The sequence below is a fragment of the Gekko japonicus genome, unplaced genomic scaffold (assembly GCF_001447785.1).
Source record: "Gekko japonicus isolate JY-2015 unplaced genomic scaffold, Gekko_japonicus_V1.1 scaffold1086, whole genome shotgun sequence".
NCBI classification, from domain to species: Eukaryota; Metazoa; Chordata; class Lepidosauria; order Squamata; family Gekkonidae; genus Gekko; species Gekko japonicus.
In genome coordinates, this window is record NW_015165270.1 from 354152 (window position 1) to 378162 (window position 24011).

At 43.0% G+C, this 24011-nt stretch overlaps 1 protein-coding gene across 1 annotated transcript in view; it reads right to left on the bottom strand.

Annotated features, from left to right (window-relative positions):
- SPATA5 (spermatogenesis associated 5) overlaps positions 1–24011 on the bottom strand; it is a 226150-nt gene that overhangs the window by 164760 nt on the left and 37379 nt on the right. Inside the window, 3 exon segments of the mRNA XM_015410217.1 lie at positions 8615–8694; positions 16313–16366; positions 22199–22408. Of these exon segments, the coding sequence (XP_015265703.1) occupies positions 8615–8694; positions 16313–16366; positions 22199–22408 (344 nt within the window).

Here is a 24011-nt window from a genome sequence, read left to right on the forward strand (position 1 = left end):
TTAAGTATGGGAATCAGCCACATGGGCAGAACCTATAAACACCAGGCTTGGACAGACGTTGTGTGTCTATGCTCATCAACCTGAATTTCTATGCCACCTTTCTGCCCAATTCATGGTCCCCAAGGCAGTAAGCATTAAATCATTTCAAATATTGGAAAGCATTTAAAATTGTTATATATGTGTATGTGTGTGTTGTGTGTGTATAACAACTAAATAAAACATAATATTAACACATAAAAACATGCAAACAGGGAAGAAGGCTAATAAGACTTAGCGAGGGAATGCTAAACAAACAAAGTAAAAATCTTAACCCGCTGGCAGAAGGCAATGATAGTGGGAGACAAATGAATCTCCCTGGGTAGGAAGTTCCAAAGTTTTAGCACCATGGCTGAGAAGGCCCTTTCTCGCGTTGCCACACATCTAGCCTCAGATGGCAAGGCAATAAAGCAAGGGCTACAAAGACAACCGGAGTGGCCAGGTAGGTGGTCACTTAGGTACGCTGGTTCCAATCTGTACAAGACTTTGAAGGTCAATACCAGTGCCTTGAATTAGGCCTTGAAGCAAGATGGGAGCCACTGTATACATTCTAAAACATGACATAGATAGCAAATTAAGTCTTGGATTTGCAAAACAGCCAGGAACCAAGCTGAAGAAATACACTAAACATGGAGACTATTCAGGGTGGGTAGTGACCAGGCAAAGCACAGCTTTTGTAGGGAATGGGAAGCAGACGTGAGAAACACTGGTTGATTAACTGGTGAGGAGGGATAGGCTATAGGGAAGAGATGAAAAAATGAAAGAGAGACTTGACAGAGTAAGGACAGTGAACCACAAGCACTGGGAGACCGACAGGCAGGGCCAGGGATGGTTCTGTAGGGCGAAGTAAGCTGTACACAGAAAAGACACATAAGACAAGAAGAAGTGGGGATATCTGAACCTGCCTGTACCAATAAGAATCTACTCCACTGCACAGTGACCTTCTTGCTGTTCCTATCAGCATGTGACCAATGAGATGCAGAAAACATAGTTCTCTTCCTCTCAATGAAAGTGCTTTAGCAACAGATCCTTCCAAAACAGGATTGCTAAACCTCATCTAAAGACCTCATCTGCTTACAGGAAGTTCTTATCAGAGTTCCTGGTGACTTCTAGGGCTACCCAGATGTGTCAGGGTAGTTATAGGAATCACTGGAGAGTCTATGGTAAGAACTTTCAGTTTTACTGTAGTGTTTCCACTGATTCCTAGGGCTACCCTTTATCACTTCCATATAGTTCTAGGAATCGCCAGGAACTCTATGGTAAGAACTTCCTGTAAATAGATGAGACCTCCATTTCCTTTTTAATTTTTTTCTGGGGACACTGCCCTCCCAACCCTCCTGCCAGTTGCCTCCCAACCTGTTAGATCGCACTAACAAAGGACTCTTAGAGTGATTCAGCAAGTGATTCAGCTTTATTGGAAGTAACGAACAAGCACTCAACTCAGTAAGAAACCAGAACAGAAAAAAGTGGGAGCTTATGCTCCTTTTAAACATAACCGGGCTAATGTAGCCACGCCTATTTACAAATAACAACCAATGAGATTGCTTAGTTAAGGACCAATGAAAGTCTTTCCCTCGCAGGGAAAAGGCACAGTTCTGATTGGTCGCTGTTGCAGAGCGACCAATAGGAAGTTCATTCAGTGGAGCCCTGGTTTGGCTCGAAGCTTAACATGTAAGTCCTATGAGGTGATTCATGTAACGTTTCAATACATCACACAACCCACTGCCTGGCGATCCTAAGAACAGCAATCAAAATATAAGCTCTGTACGGGGTTCCACAATCTATTTCTTACAACCATGGGTTGAAGACCAGTTATCTATTGTATGCAGTACACACTATTTGTGTGACTGACACACACTCACAAACACACCAAGGATAAAACTCTCATCTAGCAAATAAACTGGAACAGAGGATGATGAATAGACCTTATATTTTAACGAATATTTTTAGAATACTGAAACTTACACAGTAACAATACAGATATCCTAAATGCTCTAGTACAAATACTTTAATAAAAAATACTGCCTATGCCATCTGCATCAGGGTGGAAACTTTGCATTTGTGAAGCAGTGCTCATGCATAACAGAAGTGTAATCAAGTTTAATATTCTGCTATGCTATTCCGCTTGTATGCAGCTGTCTTTTAAAGAAGAAACCTGACAGTACATTTTCCATTTCCTTTCTTTCTGTTTTTCTCAGCGTTTTTCCCATTTGTGCATTCCTGAAAGTTAATCAAGCTGAAAACTGTAATCAATCATGTCTACTAAAGAAGCAACTAAAGTTTAATCTGGAAGTACTACAGGCTACAATGTGGACAAAGGTCTGGATTCCACTTACAGCAGAACATTATATCAATATTTAAATACAATACCAGGGATTTCTGTCTGGAATACTTGCAAGCCCTAATCAGTCTCATATGCAGCAGTAGCCTTTCCCCTCTTTCTCTCCCAAACAGAGAGTGCATTGAGGACCCAAACATCTTTAAGTCTTTACAAATTCAAGATTCGATACCAGTTTACATGAACAAAATTGGCATGCTGAAAATATGGGCAGTGGCGCTGTGTGGGGAGGGTGGGATACAAATTTAAATAAATAAATAAATAAATAGCATTATAGAGAAGCGGTCAAGTACTTTGTTTTGGAAACACGGTTTAAATTATGAATTGGCAGTATGGTAGGGCTCTCACTGGACTGTTTCAGAGTATGGTACTTCCCAGATGCCATCCGTGAACTATCACAGCAGCAACTAGCTTGCAGTTGAACACATGCAATGTTAAAGACTTCTCTGCCACTAAATTAGTAATGATTAAGGGACTGTCGTGATAAAGAGTTGTGCAGGATCCTATGTAACAAGTATTGTTACAAGTAACACTACTGTGTTATAGTTGCTTCCCTTTCTGTCTGCAAAAGCTCACCTTCCACATGTTCAGACTGTTACGTTTCATATAAATGATATGGTGTAAGGAAAAAAAGAGATCTACAGAACAGAGAAAAGACTAGGTGAACTTCAGCTAATGGAAAGGCATATTTGGAAAGATCTCCTAGAAAAAGGTTATGCTTACATTTGAGAGGCACCACTGGGATACAGTGTAAATTTAACAAGAATAAGACTCCCTTATCAGATGCCTGTTACTTTTTAAAAACCACAAATTTTGTTATACATACACATACTTAACATTGTCCTTAGATGCTGATTAATGAAGCTGAGCAGTATAAATATAAAACAGTGACTTATAGCAAGGAGATCATACTTTTTCAAGATAACAGTATCCATAAAAACTACTGAAATGTGTTAAAACAGAAGTCCCTAATGTGGTGCCATTTGGGCACGATGGTGCCCACTAACAACTTTCCTGGTTCCTACCAAGTGTTTTTAGGAAATGCATGGGGCCAGGTAGACACTGGAAATCTGATTGACTGTGCAGATTATTAGAAACGTTGCTTTGATAGCAGCTACCATCACAGCACAAGGATCTCAACAGTGTGACTGAAGGTCTGAAGCAGTCATTGTGTGGCATCCATTTTGTGGCTGTGTCCACCATGCTGTCAGAATTCCAAAGATGCCCACAGGCTGAAAAAAGATTGAGGACTCCTGTGTCAGAGGCTCAGTTCAGAGATACTCACTTATTTAAATTCAGAAAAATTCTGCAAAGGAGTTGCAGGGAGTAAATTGGATTCATTATTAACAGCACAGGTTTTTAACATGACAAACATATTGGACTAATGTTGCTGCTCCTAATGCTGGAATACAAGAAAGACAATTTCCTATAACTTCTGATTCTGAGATGTAAAATGGGGTGGTGGTTCTGAGGAGAGCTATGGTGACTATGTGCTCTTTAGAAATTACAGGAGAAGCATATTTCTGAAATTTATAGAGTGAGGAAACAGAACAGAAACAGCTGACTGAGGGCACAGGCCACAATTACCTCAGCACAAGAGATAAAACATGGCCACAAGAATAAGGAAATCCCACTGACAGCAGGTTTTGGAAGCTTCTAACTATCAGAAGGATAGTGTGATCTCCTCAGATCTCAAAAGCTAAGCAGGGTAGTTGGATGGGAGACATCAAAGAAATCAAGAACTGCTACAAACCACCTCTGGGTGTTTCTTGCTTTGAAAACCATATGGAGTCATCATAAATCAATTCTTAATAGAGAGCAAAAAAACCTTAATGCTTCTCTGTCCCATCCTAATTTTGTTATCGTATTTAACTAGATGCTCACAACTGTGCCACATTTAATACGAGCCAAAAATAAATCCAAAATGTTTAGCCAACCAGAGTTGGGGAGGACATACCTATCTGCCAATCCCACAGAAGAGTTAGCTGAACTCTGTGATATGACCCTTCACTCAAGGAATTATGTAAGAATTTCTCTCATTGCTTTGTGCATGTTTGGTTGCACACTCTGTGAATGCTCAGAGGTTAAGCTCAAACTGGCAATTCAAGCACTCTGATCAAAAGAGGCAGAGAGGGAGAAATAAGACAATTTGTGGGCTAAATATTGAGGCAACCCAACAAGGAAAAGAAAGACCTGATGCTAGTTTGGTCATGAAGGCAATGGATAAGTCTTCACCTTTTCCCTCAATAATACATTTTGGCAAGGGATCTGGTCAGCAGAAGGACTTTGCCCTTTAAATTCAAGGGGCAGCCATGCTTTGAGTCAGTCACTGGAGTTAACCAGATTCAGGGCAACCTTTCTAGAGAAAGCAGACATGCTCTGGCCCAGAAGATTAAATCTGAAATAAAAATCAAACCACCACTGTGAGCATGATGACATCAACTCCAGGGAAAACCTGGACGTGACAGCAGTAGCTTGAGGAATCACTGGTAACTCCATAGTTTTATCATAGAGTTTCCAGCAATTCCTAGAGGTACTGCTGTCATTTCCAGTTTTCCTCCAGAAGAGATGTCCTCATGGTTGTGATGCTGCCCCCCCCCCCCATTGCCCTTGCTCCCAACCTTCCCATCAGTTGCCAGATTGGGCCTGGCCTAGTTGTATCCATTGTTTCCCTAGGTTCTTTGAGATAAAAATTTATTTTACCCAAATTGGTGTTATTTGGTCTCTGCATCCATGAAAAGCCTCCTGCCTTGGCCCACACTTAGCAAGATAAAAGAAAGCTTGCACAGTTGGGAATATCGCAAGCAAGCAAGGTTTCCAAGTTTTTGCTCCTTCTTCCCAGGCAGGCCAACAGAGGGAAGGGAGTCTTATTCTTGCAGACAGTGTGGTTCGGGCCATCAGTAGGCTGCAACTGTATTTGTGGCCTGCACGGGCAGCAGAGAGTACACCCTAGCAGGTGAGAGAGTGGATGAACAGGGAGGGGACACATCGCTGCGAAGCCCTTTGCCTAGGTAAGCACAGATTCCAATATGTTGACTCAAAAAAAGTGAATTTTTTAAAATATGACATTTATACCTTCCTAGGCACACAGCAAAAGGTTCTGTTCACTGTAGTACTATATTTAAATTTAAGTTGCTAAACACATACTTAACATTTTCCTTAGATACTGATTAATTTGAACTAAACTTGAACACTATTTGCATAAGTTTTTCCTATCACTGTCCTTTCACCTTTCAGCAATTGCATCTTGCAGGATCAGAACATAAGAGAAACATCCATACACATTTAAAGCATAATCAAATGTTCTCTAAATGGCCACATTTTCAAGAGCACAGTGGTTACCTTCTTCTCAGAGGCTTTCCCCTCCGGCCTCAGAAAGCAAACTAGGTGCCTTATATAGTTCTCAGCCTTCAATAATGTACAGCAAGGTACTCACTTTTTAGAAAAAGAGTTTAACAGCAGTGTTCTCTCCAACCCACAATTTTTCAAGTTTGAGACTGCTTATAAAAAAAACACAAAAAAGGAACAAACATGTCTATTGCCTAAAACTCCCCACAATTCTGCATATATAAACAACATCCTTTTTCCAAAGCACGTAGATATCCCAAGTTCAGCAAACAGACTGTCTGAACAGCATTTACACAGAGCCATGTTCATTCATCACCTTCAAGTTTAATTACCAAGCCATTTCCTCTTGGCAATCTCTGCTGGTCAGTAGAATTGGTTTTTACATGGTCAGGATACGAAGGAATTACCCAAGTACCCATAATTCTCTGCAGATGCACACTCTCTTAAGAATCTTAAGCTTTGAAAAAGGAAAGGATTACTTAGGAACAAACATTCCTTCTCACATACAATTGTATCTGGAACATTCATGTGTACATGACCTCAACGCAGGCTTCTTTTCTGCAATAATGCCAAGAAAGCACAGCTAGCTAACAGAAACCCAATATTAGTCACAACCACAGAAAAATGGGAAAGTCATCCATCTCTTTATTAGTAGTACAGATTGTTCCTTATGTACACTTTGACTGTGGATTGGCCAGTTTTATTCAAAATATGCCCAAATACACCCTTTTCTTTGGGGGGATTTATTAAATTCCACAACAAACCTGACTGCCAAACTATTTTTACAATAGTCAGCAGGAAGAGCCACAGCACCTCAAAATATAACCTCTCATTTTATTCTCTTAATTCTTCTTTCAAAAATCCACCAGACTTCTCCATTCTTTTTGTTAAAATTTGCCAATTGTGCACACTTTTTCTAATTTCCATCCCTTCACCGCCTTAGTAATTCTTGAGTTTTTGTTGTGTTTTTTTTTAAAACCTAGCCATTTATAAATCAAAGGTTGAGAAGTAGAGACATCCTTAGGGAGGTATAGCCAATTGCTAAGGAAATCACAGATTCTTCCTCTGCAAAACATTGTGTGAATGTGGGTCTATGTTTCTATCTATAGATGTACCTGCACTTGCTTAGACAACTCATTTGTTCATTATTGACTATATTTCTGTACCATTATTCCTCAACACCCAAAAGAGGATGAGGAGGTGGAGTGCAGACCTTCCCTCTGCTGCGTATTTCAGAGCAAAACAAGGTAACTAGCAGGTGACAGTTCACAGTGATGGAGTAACTAATTAACCTATTTTCTTTCCACACACCCCAACCCATCTGTCAGCCCATCCAGGATTTAAGTTGCTGTTTCTTGGTTCCAAATGACAAAGCTCAAATAGCGTAGATCTTTAAGGCTGCTCAACTGAAGCACCAGTTTGTATTTATAGTGGGTCCCCCCCAGCAAATGCTTTGCAAAAGCATCAAATCTTGCGCAGTGCAGTCTATGGCAAAGTTACACGTTTCTCAGACCATAGAAGCCAACAGGTTCACAAACGTTTAACTCCACACAAGATTGCGCTGCAAGTGTCCAGACAACCAGGTAGACCCGAGCACCATCTTTTTTACCAAAGTCCTGACTCAGCATTCATCTACATTAACATACATCTCACACGCAAAGCCTGTTTCCGCTGTATAAAAATCTACTCAGCTTGATGCCTTACTGTATCCTACTCAGCCTGGGGAGATAGGCAGCTGCAACAAAAATGTTATTGAGCACCACAAAAGCTAGCCACCTGAAACATCCTGCATTCCAGATCTTTGTATACAAATGCCGCCACATTAGCAGAGTAAATTATAACTAGGAGGTGTTTCAGTAGTGCACATATGGAAAGGAAACAGAACATTAAGAAACGACAGCATGCTCTGAGAAGAAAGTGCTACACAAGCAGGGAGACAATATCAACAGGTGTTTCCTTGAAAACTTCAATTTGGTTACAAAAGAGGAAATGGATCTCTGGAGGCTGCAAATTGTTAGCATCTCTAATGCATTTGCAAATTCCTACTGTGGAAAATCAGCCTGTAAAAACAGGCCATTTCCAATAAGTGCCTTGTCTGGTTTCCTACACCGTTTAATTTCAGATGAATTTTATGAGAACTACATTACATATTTTACCTCCCATATGGTTCATATTTGACAATGAAATGTTTGTGTCCTACCCTGCTCTTTTCCAACCTCCTCCCCCTCATCAAAAAACCCCAGATGTCTCCAATGGAACATGACTACACAAGGTCATGCTCGTACCCCTAAGCAAGCTAATCCAAGGCTACATTTTCTTCAACCTCCAGATAAAATTGACATTTCAGAAACTGCACTTAGCCAAAGAAACGTTCTAAAATACAGACTTCCAATGAATATACTAGCCAGAACTGGCCATTTTAAAAAACCTTAACAGCTATTTTCATAATGTTCGGTTGCCCATAAATCTTAAAAAAACCTCTATATCCATATTTGCAACTTCTATAATTAGTTGAGTGCTCCAGAGAACATTTACATTTTGTAAATATGAGAATTGAGAAATGAAACTAATATAGCAAAATATAGCCAAAGGCTGAAATTACAGCAACTGACTACAATTCTCTTCCGGTTACTGTTTGTTTCAGTATTGCACTGTAAGGTTCAAATATACAAGCAATTTTAAATGCTGATTCTAACAGGCCAAAGAACTTGTTTGAATTGCTCCTAGCTCTTCTGGAATAGTTATCACTTGTGTAGATATCTTTCTACTTGTAAAACAGATGCATTTCATGTGGACATATGGAGCAGGAACAAGCAGGGAAACTCAGATAATCTGTTTCATAGAAACACTTTACAGAAATATGGATTTTCAGAGATTAGTAATTTCTCTTACCTCCCCCGCTCTACAGCCAGGGCATCTATTTCATCAAAGAACAATATGGAAGGTGCAACAGCTCGGGCTTTCCTAAAGATCTAACAAATCCAGAAGATGACAAAAATATGTCAGATTGTTGAACAATATTTTATAATCACAAATTCCTTTTAAAATCTGGGGACTAAATACCACCAAACCACCATAACTTTTATGTGGGCATACATTGTAAACACTCATCTGGAAATGTAATATATGGAAATCACAGTTTGCCAAATCCAAACTCATCCCACATTTCAAAGGTATTCTAAATATGGAGGAGTCCATCAGGAGCCTGCCGGGAGATGTCATCGACCCGTCCTAAGGCGCCAGGAAGAAACAACGGAAGCCCGCCCGTGGAATACAACTGGGTCGCGCCGCTCGGGTGTCGATAGGTAGCCCCTCCCCCAGTCGAATTGTGGCCCTAGGATAGGAACTAATTAGGCACTTAGGCCATATACCTGTAAACCGTCCAGAGACCCTCAGGTAAAGGGCGGTATACAAATTGAAGAAATAAATAAATAAATAAATAAATAAATAAATAAATAAATAAATAAAAGAAAATGAGGGTCAATTGAAATCAAGAGCATTCTTTAACAAAAAAAACCCCATACACTACTTTGGCCTCACCACCCCCACTGCTTTCCCAATCATTTGTACGAAGCCATACCCCCACAAGTCCCATTACTACTTTCTAAAATACCGCCTCTACCAAATTAGGAAACTTGCTTTGGAATTCATTACTAGCTATACCGTGAACAGATTACGTAACAGTAGAACAGAGTCCAGTAGCACCTTAAAGACTAACAAAATTTGGGGTAGGGTATGAGCTTCCATGAGTCACTTGTCACTTCTTCAGATACCTGAAGAATCTTAAGGTGCTACTGGACTCTTTTCTACTGCTACAGACAGACTAATACAACTCCAGTGTTCCCTCTAAACTGAGTTAGTATGAGCTCACTCGCAGTTTTTTAGCCTCTGGCTTACACATTTTTGTCTTAGCTCAAGAAGAATGGCTCCAAAGCAAACTGATTTATGCAGTAGCCAAATCGCTTGCTCACAACTTTAATGCCAGTAGCTCACAAAGTTGAATTTTTGCTCACCACAACTTAGAGAGAGCTGCCAATCTTGATCAGTTTACCTAACAGTGGCAGTACAATCTGATTAACACTGGGAAAGATATTTCCCCCTCTTTTCTACTTGAGATTGGCTTACAATGACCAAAGACTATCAATGACAGTACAGCACAGTCATGGCCTAGAATTTTATTATAATGGAAATCATGAAACAAACAATATCCCTATCTGCACTGCTCAACCTACAAAGTGCTCCTAAGAAATTTAGGATGTGCTTAGCTGACATTGCTAACAGGGGATGACATCCTTTTCTGTCCTTGATAGTCAAGATTCATTCCCATATTATGTCAAACCCATAATGCTTTCAGATGTAGCACCATAACAATACAAGTGTAAATATTCTGTGCCCTCAAGTTCAAGGGTTGGGAGTTGATGGGATCACTGCTTTTTAGATTTCACACAATATTTCCTGCCATCTCTATTAGCAACATCTCTATTAACCTTTCTAGGGCAAGAGAGAATTTTTTTATATGTCTTTCAGCTTTGTTGTTGTTTAGTAACACAAAAATATCTTTTAATAACCACTGTAGGGATCTGCACTTTTAAACAGCCAAACAAATAGCTGAGCAAAGACATATTATTTTTATTTTATTTTATTTTTCCGATTTATACCCTGCCCTCCCCACCAAAGCAGGCTCAGGGCGGCTTACACAGATAAAAACAATAATTACAATCAAATTGCCATAAAACATCTGAAAACAGTTAATTAAAACAATATAACATCAAAGTGCTAGCAGTATCATTTTGGTGTCATATAGATGGTATTACCACATGAGTGCATTCCACAGGTTGTCTAAGTATTCAGCTCACCGGTCTTTCTCAAATATGATCAGCGGGCACACGCTGTCAGTAGCTGACCAGGGATCAGGCTCTATAGGTTTCAGTTGTTATTAATAATGGGGGGGGGCTCCTATTTGAAAGCATGGTGGGAGAGCTCTGTTTTGCAGGCCCTGTGGAACTGTAAAAGGTCCTGCAGGGCTCTGATCTCTTCTAGGAGCTCATTCCACCAGTATGGAGCCGCCACTGAGAAAGCCCTGGCCCTGGTTGCAGCCAGCCTGGCGTCCTTGGGACCCGGGAGGGCCAACTGGTTTTGTGACCTTGACCATAGTGCTCTCTGGGGTATATATGGGAAAAGACAATCCCTCAGGTATGTTGGACCCTGGCCGCATAGGGCTTTAAAGGTAAAAACCAGCACCTTGAAGCGAATCCGGTATGCTATGGGCAGCCAGTGCAATGCCTTCAGGACAGGCTGGATGTGCTCCCTCATGGGGAGGCCCATCAGAAGCCTGGCCACAGCATTTTGCACTAGCTGCAGCTTCCAGATTTGAGACAAAGGCAGCCCCATGTAGTTACAGTAGTCTAATCTTGAGGTGACCATCGACCTGGGTGAGGGAGGGGGAGACCGTGGCTCTCTCCCAACTTGCCCCGCCTGGGTTTGTGGTCCTTCACCAATCTTGGACTAGGGGCCGGGGGGAATGAGTGGCACTATTCATCCGGGAGGCTTACTCCTTTCAGGCGCTTCCACCTCCGAGGATCACGGGCATCAAGTGTGCTGGCCTGGTTTGGGAGGTTGGGGAGAGTTTAGCGATTTGGCTGGTGTACCTGCCGCCTAATGCACCAGCCAATAGCCTGCCATCCCTGATGGAGGCCGTAGCAGGCTGGGCATTGGAACACCCTAGACTGATTGTCTTGGGTGATTTTAATATCCATGCTCAGGCAGCAGATCTGGTGTCATCCATGGAGGTGTTGGGACTCTCCCAATATGTAACGACCCCCACTCACCATGCTGGGCACACGCTCGATTTGATCTTTGTGGTGGGGGTAACAGTGGACCGGATTACTGCTTTGGCAGTCCCATGGTCGGACCACCATGCCCTGGGGGCCTGTCTCAATGTACCACCCTGACACTGTGTAGGTGGTGAGCATATTTTGGCTCGCCCGCAGAGCCAGATGGACCCGGTGCAGCTCCAGATGGCTCTGCGGGATCCGATGCCCCCTGGCGGCTCGTTAGATGAGTTTGTGGAGGAGTGGAATAGTCGGCTCTCCGCAGCCATTGATGAGATCACTCCACGGCACCCTCTACGCCCCCGCACTAAGCTGGCTCCTTGGTATACCCAGGAGCTGAGGCTGATGAAGCGAGAGCTCAGACGGCTAGAGAGACAGTGGCGTCGAACTCGAGACAAAGCAACAAGAACATCTTATAGGACGTTTATTGAAAGCCTATGAGATGGTAGTCAAAGCCACAAAGAAGGATTTCTATGCGACGGCGATTGTGTCCACTAGCTCTCGCCCAGTCCAATTATTTAGGATGATTCGGTCGATAACAGCTCTGCCACAAGGCAGACCAAATGCTAGGGAATTGGACATTGGCTGCAAGGCATCTGTGAGCTATTTTGCAGATAAAGTCTTGGCGCTCTGCCGCGACCTCCCCGCCACAGTTGAAACAGTGAGTGAGCTTGAGGCCCACTGCATGTCTTCGGGTTTGATCCTGGATCGCTTCAGCCCTCTCAGCCTAGAGGAAGTTGACAGTCTACTCGCAGCTGTGCGCCCAACCTATTGCAATCTTGATCCGTGCCCCTCCTGGCTTATTAAATCTGGCCATGAGGGGTTTCAAGGTGCCCTAAGTGAGATTATCAACAAGTCCCTCTTAGAGGGGCAGTTTCCTGGAGCACTCATACATAAGAACATATCAGGCCAAAGGCCCATCCAGTCCAACACTCTGTCACACAGTGGCCAAAAATACCAGGTGCCATCAGGAGGTCCACCAGTGGGGCCAGGACATTAGAAGCCCTCCCACTGTTGACCCCCCCAAGCACCAAGAAGACAGAGCATCACTTGCCCCAGAGCTCCTATTTAAACCTTGTGGCTAATAGCCACTGATGGACCTCTGCTCCATATGCTTATCTAATTCCCTTTTGAAGCCATCCATGCTTGTAGCCGCCACCACTTCCTGTGGCAGTGAATTCCATGTGTTAATTACTCTTTGGGTGAAGTACTTCCTTTTATTCGTTCTAACCTGACCGCTCAGCAATTTCATTGAGTGCTCATGAGTAATTTCATTGAGTGCCCACTCAAGGAAGCGATGGTCCGCCCTCTCTTGAAAAAAACATCTTTAGACCCGGCTGAATTGGCCAACTATTGGCCGGTCTCCAATTTGCCCTATTTGATTGATTGAGAGGGCGGTGGCGATACAGCTGCAGGGTTTTCTGAATGACGCTTCCGTGTTAGATCCCTTCCAGTCCAGCTTCCATCCAGGTCATGGAACGGAGACGGTGCTGGTCGCTCTGACTGATGACCTCCAGAGACATCTGGATCGAGGCAGAACGGCGGTACTGTTGTTGCTAGATCTGTCGGCTGCATTTGACACGGTCGACCACCAGCTACTAGTCCTTGCCGATGTGGGGATTAGGGGGCTCGCCTTGCAATGGCTTGCTTCCTTTCTCCAGGGTCGGGGACAAAGGGTGGCGCTAGGGGAACAGCAGTCCAGGAGGCACCCACTTGAGTGTGGTGTGCCTCAGGGGGCTGTGCTGTCCCCAATGTTATTCAATATCTATATGCACCCTCTTGCCCAGATTGCCTGGAGGTATATGCTGGGATGTCATCAGTATGCTGATGACACCCAGCTCTATCTGATGTTGCCAGTCGGACTCCAGACCAGAAGACCTGGATTGTGCTTTGCAGGCTGTGGCTGGGTGGCTCAGACTGAGTCAGCTGAAACTGAATCCAGCGAAGACGGAGGTCCTGTGCCTGGGGCGGGGTGGTTCGGGGGCGGGGGTCCCACTCCCGACCTTTGGGGGAGCTTTATTGGTCCTAGCACCAGAGGTTCGGAGTTTGGGAGTGCTCCTGGAGCCCTCCCTTACTATGGAGGCCCAGGGAGCAACCACTGCCAAGTCAGCCTTTTATCATCTTAGGCTTGTAAGGATCCACAGAAAGGCCTCTCAGGAAAAAGGGACATAGCTTGCTTCTCATGAACCTGAAACATTGGTTCAGGCTTCAGGCCTGGGAAAGATCAGGCCGTTAAACTTGCAAAAGCCGTTTTGCTAAAAAGACCCACAAGAGTTTTCGCTGATTCATGCTGCTAATACCAGATGTCTTATTGGCAGGACAATTGTTTTGAGCTTGAGCTTGTTTAAGTAAACAATTACTGAACTAAATATATACAACAAAGATGGAAGGAGGCTGAGAGAGGGGACATTACTATCCTGCAAAAGACAATAATTTAATCTTTTCTTTTCACTCAGATTTCATTTACATTTATATATATACCTATATCACTCTAGACTATGCACATCTCATGTTATACATATAGTTAACCGTAGGAATAAAGTTTATGGGAGTTTTAGTTATGCTCGGGGAAGTAAGGTGTTTTCCAGAATTAAGGGCGGACATTAGAACTAACTCGGTCCAAATTAGGAAGAACTAAACAGGTCCAAATTAGGAAGTTTGGTACAAGAAACCTTACGTAAGGACATCGCACAAGGGTCAAGATGACCCAGCGAAAAAGGGGAACTCCAAAGATGGGAAGCCCCGGGAAGAACGAACTAGCAAAAACAACTATTTTGGTTAAAGGACAGATGAGATAATATGAAACCCAACTGATTGGAAGACAATATAAAGGTCAGAGTTTCTGACAGGCCACGGAAGCCCTGCAGAGCCCCCCACTGCCTGGGGGGATTTAAATGCCTTTCTTTCCCGTCCCCAGATGGGGAAGGGAGAGAAAGGCATTCTACACATGCCTGGGTTCCCTGCCCGATCTTCTCTAGGACGGAGACAACACTGGTCGCCCTCACGGACAACCTACGGAGGCCTCTAGATCAAGGCGGATCAGCAGTGGTGTTGTTGTTGGACCTGTCAGTTGTGTTCGACATGGTCGACCATCAGCTACTGATCCACCACCTTGCCGACACTGGAATTCAGGGGCTAGCCTTACAATGGCTCGCATCCTTTCTTCAGGGTTGGGGCAAAGGATGGCATTAGGGAAACAACTGTCCCGAAGGCATCCGCTGATTTATGGAGTGCCCCAAGGGACAGTACTTTCCCCGATGTTATTTAACATCTATATGCTCCCCCTTGCCCAGATTGCCTGAAGGCATGGGCTTGGGTGTCACCAGTATGCGGATGACACCCAGCCCTATCTGTTGTTGGACGGTCAGTCTGACTCTACACCAGAAGATCTGGACTGGGCGTTGCAGGCTGTGGCTGGTTGGCTTAGACTGAGCCGATTGAAATTGAATCCGATGAAGACAGAGATTTGGCAACAGTGATCCATGCGATGGTCACCTCGAGACTGAACTACTGTAACGCTTAGACTGAGCCGATTGAAATTGAATCCGATGAAGACAGAGATTTGGCAACAGTGATCCATGCGATGGTCACCTCGAGACTGAACTACTGTAACGCTCTCTACATGGAGCTACCCTTGTCTCAAATCTGTAAGCTGCAGCTAGTGCAAAATGCTGCAGCCAGGCTGTTGATGGGTCTCCCTACGCGGGAGCACATCCAGCCCGTGCTAAAAGCACTGCACTGGCTGCCAATAGCATACTGAATTTGCTTCAAGGTACTGTTCTTGACCTTTAAAGCCCTTTATAGTCAGGGTCCAGCATATCTAAGGGACTGCCTTTCCCCATACATTCCCCAGAGAGCACTGCATTCAGGGGCCCAAAATCGGGTGGCCCTCCCAGGCCCTAAAGATGCCAGGGTGGTGACTACCAGAGCCAGGGCCTTCTCTGTGGCGGCTCCATACTAGTGGAATGAGCTCCCAGAGGAGATCAGGGCCCTGCGGGACCTTTTACAGTTAGTGTGAGCTAGTGTGAACATCACTGGAATATATGGTTGCCTAAGTCATTTTGTAAATAATCTCGCTCTCGCTTATTCACTCTGTTCCAATGTTTATTAATATGTTTTAATGTTTTAGGAGGATTTTAAATTATTATTAATATTACGTTATGATTATTTATGTACATGTGTGAGCTGCCCTGAGCCCGTTTCAGCGGGAAGGGTGAGATACAAACCGAACAGATAGATAGACAGGCAGACAGAAAAAAGTCTATTTATCCTAATTATGTATTTTCTTCCTTTATTTTTATTTCTTGTATTAATTTATTTTGTTTATATTCTGTCTCCCCTGCCCCATGAGGATCCAAAGCTGCCTACATCAGTCTCCTCTCCTCCATTATATTCTCAGAACAACTCCGTGTGGTAGACTAGGCCAAGGTCAGTCAACAAGATCCATGATGGAGTAAGGGATTTGAACCTAGGTACCAGATCCTAGTCTGATACTCTAGCCACCACACCATGCTGGCTTTAGTATTCTCTGTCCAGTTGCCTATCTTGGTAATTACATATCCAAGATGACCTCAGAACACATAAACACATGATTGTAAATACTGAAATAAGGCTGGCATGGTAAGAGAGCTATGAAAACTAGCTACCATAACGCAATACCCGCATGAAGCAAAAGCTGTGATATAGCTAAACAGGCTACAACCTTCCACATTCTCATATACATATAACTCATTCTTTAATTAAATTCATAGCATCTTACCTCTCTGACTGCACGTTCTGATTCCCCAACATATTTGTTCATTAATTCAGGTCCCTGCATAAAAAGGGAAGTGACTTTTAATAACAGGGTTATCATACCAACCAGACTTTTAAAAATTATATATTGCAATATCATTCAACATTCTGTACTGAAAACAGCATGCACCGATATTTTCAATAGACACAGATTCCTACATAATAAAATAAATGGGACCAAAAAGGCAAGACATAAAGAGCTAATGGCTTTAATCCATTTACAGAGCATTACTTCCCCAGCATCCCCCTTCTTGCTGCAGTTTAAAATGCTACCAGGATATAGGGGAGGAATTGCAGGTTTGCAGTGGGAAGAGCTCAGCAAGAACAACAACACCTGGTATGCATGGTAATTCTCTGGTGGAACCAAGGAACTTAGAAACGGAAGCAAGTTAAGTGAGCTGCTACAAGAGAGAGAGACACACTACAGAAGGCTTTTCCAGCCCATTATAACACCATATGGGACAACATTTGTAATTCAGAATAAAAGGGCAAGGATATTCAGGAATCTATGTAGATTTGGCAGCAACAACCTCTATCTGATTTTTATGTAAGAAAAAATATTTTGTTTCTACCATCTCTATACTATTAGCAACATGCAGCCCCATCTGTGGACAGCTAAATCCGCAGATGGGGGCCATACGGAGGCTAAAGAAATTTTTCAACAAACTTGGGAGACCTCCCAAGCTTGCAGAAAAATCTGAAATGTTTGAATTTCCTTCAAAGTAAAATAAAAAAATAAAATAAAAAAGTAAAGTAAAAACTTCAGGCTGTGGAAGGTCGATAGTTCAGCGGTTCGAGACCTGGGTGCCGCATGATGGAGTGAGCTCCCATCTCTAGTTCCAGCTCCTGCCAACCTAGCAGTTCGAAAGCAAGAAATTGCAAGTAGATAAATAGGTACCACTTCGGTGGGAAGGTAACAGCATTCCGTGCACCTTGGTGTTTAGTCATGCCAGCCACATGACCACGGAAACGTCTTCGGACAGCGCTGGAGATGAGCACCACAACCCTAGAGTTGGATTTGACTGGCTTTCGAGCAAGGGAACCTTTACCTTTAAAATAAAACACTGAAAAAAATTAAATGCTTACTTTGCTTCTGTGGAGCCTGGGAGCTTTGTTAGAGCCCGGCAACAACTGTAGTGGAGTCCTGGAGCAGTAGTGGACATCAGGCGCCACTTGGGGCCTGGCTGCCCCAACAGACGCAGGGAGCCACTCAGTACGGTTGCCAGGTCCCCTCAAAGCCCCCAGCAGGGGACTCTGGGGGGCATTACTGGAAGGGGTGGGGAGTCCCTAATGTGATGACATCATACAGAAGTGACATGATCACGTTGAGTGGCACCCCACCTCTCCCCAGCAACTTTTAAAGACATCCTTTAAATGCTGCTAGGGAGAGGTGGGGGGGAGGCTGCGAGTGCCTACATTCCAAGCCCCAAATTCGGGGCTTAGAGTGCGGGCACACGGCCCCCGCCACTTCCCAGCAGCATTTAAAGCTGTCCTTTAAATGCTGCTGGGGAGGCCATGCGTACCTGCATTCCAAGGCCCAAATTCACAGCTTAGAGTACAGGCACACGGCCCCCGCCTCACTCCAGAAGCTTGTTGGGAAGAAGTGGGGAGCAGACTAGAAGGAGGAAACTAAAGTTAATCTGCATAATGTTAAACTAATATGTGTGTTTTCTACACACACACACGTCCATATATCTAGATTGTAAAGCTAAAGTCAGCGACTTCTATATTTTGTTCAAATTCTAACACATTGTTAGGACTATATAAATGTACTAGGTCTTGTGCATGCATAAATCAGCCTCTGCATAGTCTAGGATTTTGATGTATCTCACTGAGCAATTAAAAAGTGATGTGGCCCACTCCAACAGTATTACCATCTAGTAATAAATGACTCTGTCAAAAACAATGCTTAGTAAAAATCTGTGTTCATTTTTTAAAAAATATCCATTATTTGCCCAGTCATGGTTACAGAACTCAACATTTTGCTCACAAAATGGCAACTAATGAAAGACCTGCCGAAAATCCCTGCCAGAATACTAAACAATCTTTTCCAGAAGTTCCTTGATAGTTGTCCATAAAGTAGAGAGGATGCCTTTCCAAGCCCCATTGATCTGTTTTAACTGCTGCAGCCAAGAGGAAAGGAGAAAATGGCAGAGGAAATTTCAACTGGAAAATATTTTGACGTAATTGACCCAGATGACAAACTAAACTTAAGCACTTGTCAAGTGCAGAGAGTCGCAGGAAGGCATTTGAAGAAGGATACACAAAGTTAGCAAATGCCAAGGTGAAGTCAGAACTATGAAAACACGGTATATTTTTGTAATTATTGCTAATCGGAAAACAGAAAATTTTATACGGAAAGGATCTTATTTAAAAAAGAAAATAAGCACTGGGTGTATTTTCTACCAAAGGCTTTTACCACAACTAAACAAATTAAATACAAATAATATTTCTGGGGTGCCAACTCTTTTTCATCGGCATTCGTGTGCTACTAGTTTACTGAAGTAACTATCAATAGTAACCATTAGTTTTTAAACTAATCTTAAAATTCAGCAATTCTAAACATATTTCTTGAACATTATAAATAGAACAAGTGAGGACCCATGACACTCGTCGTGGGGGGGATCCCTCTCCCCCTCTTTGCTTCCTTCTTCCCCAACTCTTGCCTCAGCTGGAGCCACCACAGCTCCCGGCCACCCACAATTGCCACTGGGTCCCAGCACATCTTCTGGCCTCCACAGCAGAGGCCACCACGGATTCTTTTCCCTCACCATCACCACCAAGCCAGGTGCAGCTCCCGGCCTCTGTCACTAGACACACAACAGCTTCTCCCCCCCCCCACTGCTGCCATCACTGAGGCCACTACAGCTCCTGGTGACACACACACACCCACCACCATCACTGCCACCATGACCCCAGGCTTCTATTGACAGGCCACTGCTGTCGATTAATATCTCTGCTGCCGCAGGCAAGGCTGGCATGGCTCCTGGCCTTTGGCACTGAATCCGCCAACACTACCTTCCCCCCAGCATCACTGCAGTTGCCACCTGGTGGAAGAAGGCACATTGCTTGTACATGTGCAGACAACACTTTTGTTTTGGGGGGATTTAAAATCCCCCCCCATGTATTTTTCTAACATTTTCAGATTTAGTTGTTGTAGATTTTCCGGGCTGTATGGCCATGGTTTTGGCATTGTAGTACCTGATGTTTCACCAGCAGCTGTGACTAGCATCCTCAGAGGTATAACACAGAAAGATGGAGTACTCTCTGGGTCAATGTGAGAAGAAAAATTGTAGGCAGATAATTTATATCTACTCAGGAAGGTGGGGTAGGGCCGAGTCATTATCTTGTAGGAGTTTCCCAGGCTGTGACATGCTAATGGAGGAGCTTTCATGAGGAGGTTCTTTTGCATATGGTTGAAATTCTAATCTTATATGCTCTTATAAGGTAGAGCATTTTGTGTTTTTCAGGACAGGAAACCATGGCCTATTTATTTTTAAACTCTCTTTTTTGTTGTTGAAATTGTGATTATGTTTATGAATTTCAATGGCTTCCCTGTGTCTTGCATTTCAGTATCTTGGAATAAAATACTGTGTCCTGTTTGAGTATCTTATTCCAAGACACTGAAATGCTGAACAACAAATCCAATTACCATGTCAGATTACACAGCCTGGAAGATCTACAACAACTAATGAACTTTGGCCGTGAAAGCCTTTGACAACATATTTTCAGATTTTTCTGCAAACCAAGGAGTCCCCCAAGTTTGCAGTTTGAGAATTTAAGTATCCACAGATTAGGGCATGCTGGCAACCCCCTCTTCCCTTTTCCACCTCCTTCTCTTCTCTGACATTCACCAACCTACCTTTTATCTGCCTCCCATCTTCAGATATGTTTATTATTTACTTTGGTGTAGTGGTTAGGAGTTTGGTGTAGTGGTTAGGAGCACAGACTCTGATCTGGGAGAACCGGGTTCGATTCCCCACTCCTCCACATGCAACTGCTGGTGTGACCTTGGATCAGTTACAAGTTCTTTCAGAGCTGTTCTCTCATGAGCAGATCTCGAAAGAGCTCTCTCAGCCCGACCGACCTCACAGGGTGTCTGCTGTGGGGAGGGGAAGGGAAAGGAGATTGTAAACTGCTCTGAGCCTCCTGCGGGTAGTGAAGGGCGGAGTATAAATCCAATCTCCTCTTCTTCATTTATATACTAACTTTCTCCACAGTGGGAACCAAACCTTCTTACATTATCCCCACAACAACTTTGCGTGGTAGGTTAAGCTGACTGGCCCCAAATCACCCAGTGAGCCTCCACAGTGAGATGGGGATTCGAACCTGGGTCTCCAAGATCCTGCTCTGAAGCTCTTAACTGCTATATCACGCTGGCTTTCATAAGGTGGCTGCTCTTGAATAGTAGCACGCAGCCAGGCCTAGGTGAGTTATGCAAAGGATGAGAATTAGAATATATCGGTAGTTTCTGATGGGCCTGACCCCAATGAATCCTCCTCAAAGGGCAGAACAGCCCTGAAAATAATCCTGCCTCCTGCATTTTTTTTGACAAAAACCAAGCCTAGAATGCTGTTATGAGGGCCATTTGGTTTTTTTTTAATCCCAAAATATATATTTTTAAGGATTTCAGATTTTTTTGCAAACCTGACATGTTGTTCAAGTTTTTAGCAAGATCTGTCTTGTCTGTCCATGACTCCATGTCAAGTATCCAGAGACATGGCCAGGATGAGAATTAGAATATATAAATGGGGACCAGCAAGAAATTTGTGGGGAGGGTACATCTCTTCCCCTCTTGTTTCCTTCCCTCCTGCCTTCTAATAATCTTTCCCCTCTTTTACCCCTCTTTTTCACCTCTGTCCTTCTGTTAATCTTCCCAACCTATCTCCCCCTCCCCTTCTCTGACACTTTCCCCTTCTTTCTCCCCCACCTCTTATCTGTCAACCTAACACCCAATATCTTTTGCCCACCCCAATCTCCAACAAGCTCCCACTCCCCTTATCTGTCAACCTAGCTCTCTCTCCCTTTGCCCCCTACCCTTTCTCCATCAATGTCCCCCTCCCCTTATGTCAACCTACCCCCCTCTCCATTTCTCCTCCTCTTTCTTGCCCTCAACTTATCTGTCAGCCTACCCCCTCTCCCTTTTGCCCCCCCACACCTTCTTCATCAATCACCCCCCTTCTTCTCTGTCAACCTACCTTCTCTCTATTTCTCCTGCTCCCCTTCTTGTCAATATTCCCCATCTCTCTTTTCCCCCCTCCTTATTGTATCAGTCGCAGCAGCTGCAGTATCAAGAAAGCGCTCTGGGCTCAGAGCGGCTCTCCTGTCACTGAGCCAGGTGGGCTGCAGGCCCACCCACAGCAGCGCCAGTGTCAGGGAGCCGCTCGGAGCCCAGGGAGGCTCCAGGACCCCAAGATGGTCAGGCTTGGCCTGGAGAGGCTCCCAGACAATGATGACTTTTTTTTAATTTTAGAGGAAATTTAACCCCCCCCCAAATACTTTTCTTAAAAGATGTCAGATTTTTCTGCAAACCTGAGGACTCCCCCAAATGTGCAGCAGAAACACCTGTTTAGTGTATGTGTGGCCCTGATCCACAGATTTAGATATCCGTGGATGGGAGCCACACTTGAGAAATACAGATGATAATGAAGATGATGATGATGATATTTAGATATTTTTGCAAATGGATCAGAAAGTGATAATGACGTCTTTTCCCAAACCTCAACTGAATTATGCCCTACTAAAATAACACAGTGAGAACATACAAATACAAATTTCCCTGACAGATATTACAAAGACTCACAAAGGAGAAAGCACAACACTTTCTATTCCTATCCCAATTAACACTTACCTTCACTGTCAAGAAGTTCAGCCCACTTTCATGGGCTAAAGCTTTTGCTATCAATGTTTTTGAGCATCCAGGAGGTCCATAAAGTAGTACTCCTTTTGGTGGCTGAATACCCATTCGAATGAAAGACTCAGGATGTTTAAGTGGCCACTCAACTGCTTGTTTCAATTTTAGTTTAACATTGTCCAGTCCTCCTATGTCAGACCAGGATACCTGTAAAGCAAACCTATTAATCAGAATATTATCCAGATTACAGGAATAAGATTTTTTCAAAAAAAACAGAAGCAACAAGTAGCCACACGAAGCAAAGCTCAAGATGGATGTGGCAATTTTGAACAATGCAAGGTGTGCAAATTCTAACTTCTTTCGCTTACACAAAAGAAGATCAATCATTTTCTCCAATACTCTCTCACACACAGATTCTTTTTTTTATATACTGCCCCCAAAGGGGCAAGGTTTTATTACATTTTTCACATAACATACACAAACAATCATAACATATACATACATACTAACGTACAAACAGATACATGGAGGTTATTTTCAATTTTACCAATATTTATACTGATGCCTATTCCACCTTAATAATAGTTTCTCATGAACTGTGTAAGCAGCTTTTCTGTCTCTATCATCCTAACATGTATATATTTCATTTAGTAAACTCTTAGTCTGTCTCTTGCAAGCTTGCCTACATATGTTTATCATACCAGTTATAGAACCGTGACCAAGTATTCTGGAATGTCGAATCTGTTGCGTCTTTTATCAATAAAGTCAATTTATCCAATTCCACAGCCTCCAAGATTTTGTTTACAAGTTCTCGTTTTGTTGTTGTTTACAAGTTCTCCGGTAATTTCCAATATTTTGCATAGAGAATTCTTGCAGCCGTAGTTAAAAAAACAATCGAATAGCGATCATCTTTGTTAGAATTATCAGGTAGAATATTCAACAACAAAGCCTCTGGTGTAAATGGTACTACAGTCCCTAGTACCTTTTGCAAGATTTCGTGTACCATTACCCAATATTTCTTAGATCTTTCACAATGCCACCACATGTGGTAAAATGAGCCAACCTTATTTCCACATTTCCAACACTTATTAGAACATTCCGGGTCAATTTTAGCTAACCTTTCGGGTGTTACATACCATCTATAAAACATTTTATATACATTTTCTTTATACGGAATAGCTTTCGTAATCCTAATATTTTTCTTCCATATTTGATCCCACTGCTCTAATTTAACAGCATGCCCAATATTCTGCCCCCATTGAATCATATTCCCTTTTACTATTTCATCCACCATTAAATCATCAAGTAACAACACATAAAGTCTTTGTAAAGGCTTCTGATCCATAGATGTCATAATCTTTTCAATCTCTATTAGGTTTTTATAAAATCTGATTCTCTTGTCTTTAGTAAATCTGGATTCTATTTGCGCTCTTTGCCACCATGGTAGGTCTTCTAATGGTTTCAAATGAAATTCAGAGTCCAATATATCCAAATACCTTCTTGGTAATTCTTCCTGGTATGCATTTGGGAGTGTAATGGCTTCTCGTGGAACAGTCAATGTTGAGATTTTTATATAAAAGTGCTTATGTATGTTTTCCCATACTTTCATTAAAGATGCCCGTATCCAGTGCTGCTTGAAATATTTATAGACACTTGCTTTTCCATACCCTAAGAATGCATGCCACCCTAATTGAAGGTCATGGCTTTCCAGTTTCAGTGTTCTCTTATCTTCCAATGTGACCCAATCTTTAATCCACGTCAATGCAGCTGCTTTATAATAAAGGTTCCAATTAGGTAGGCCAAAGCCTCC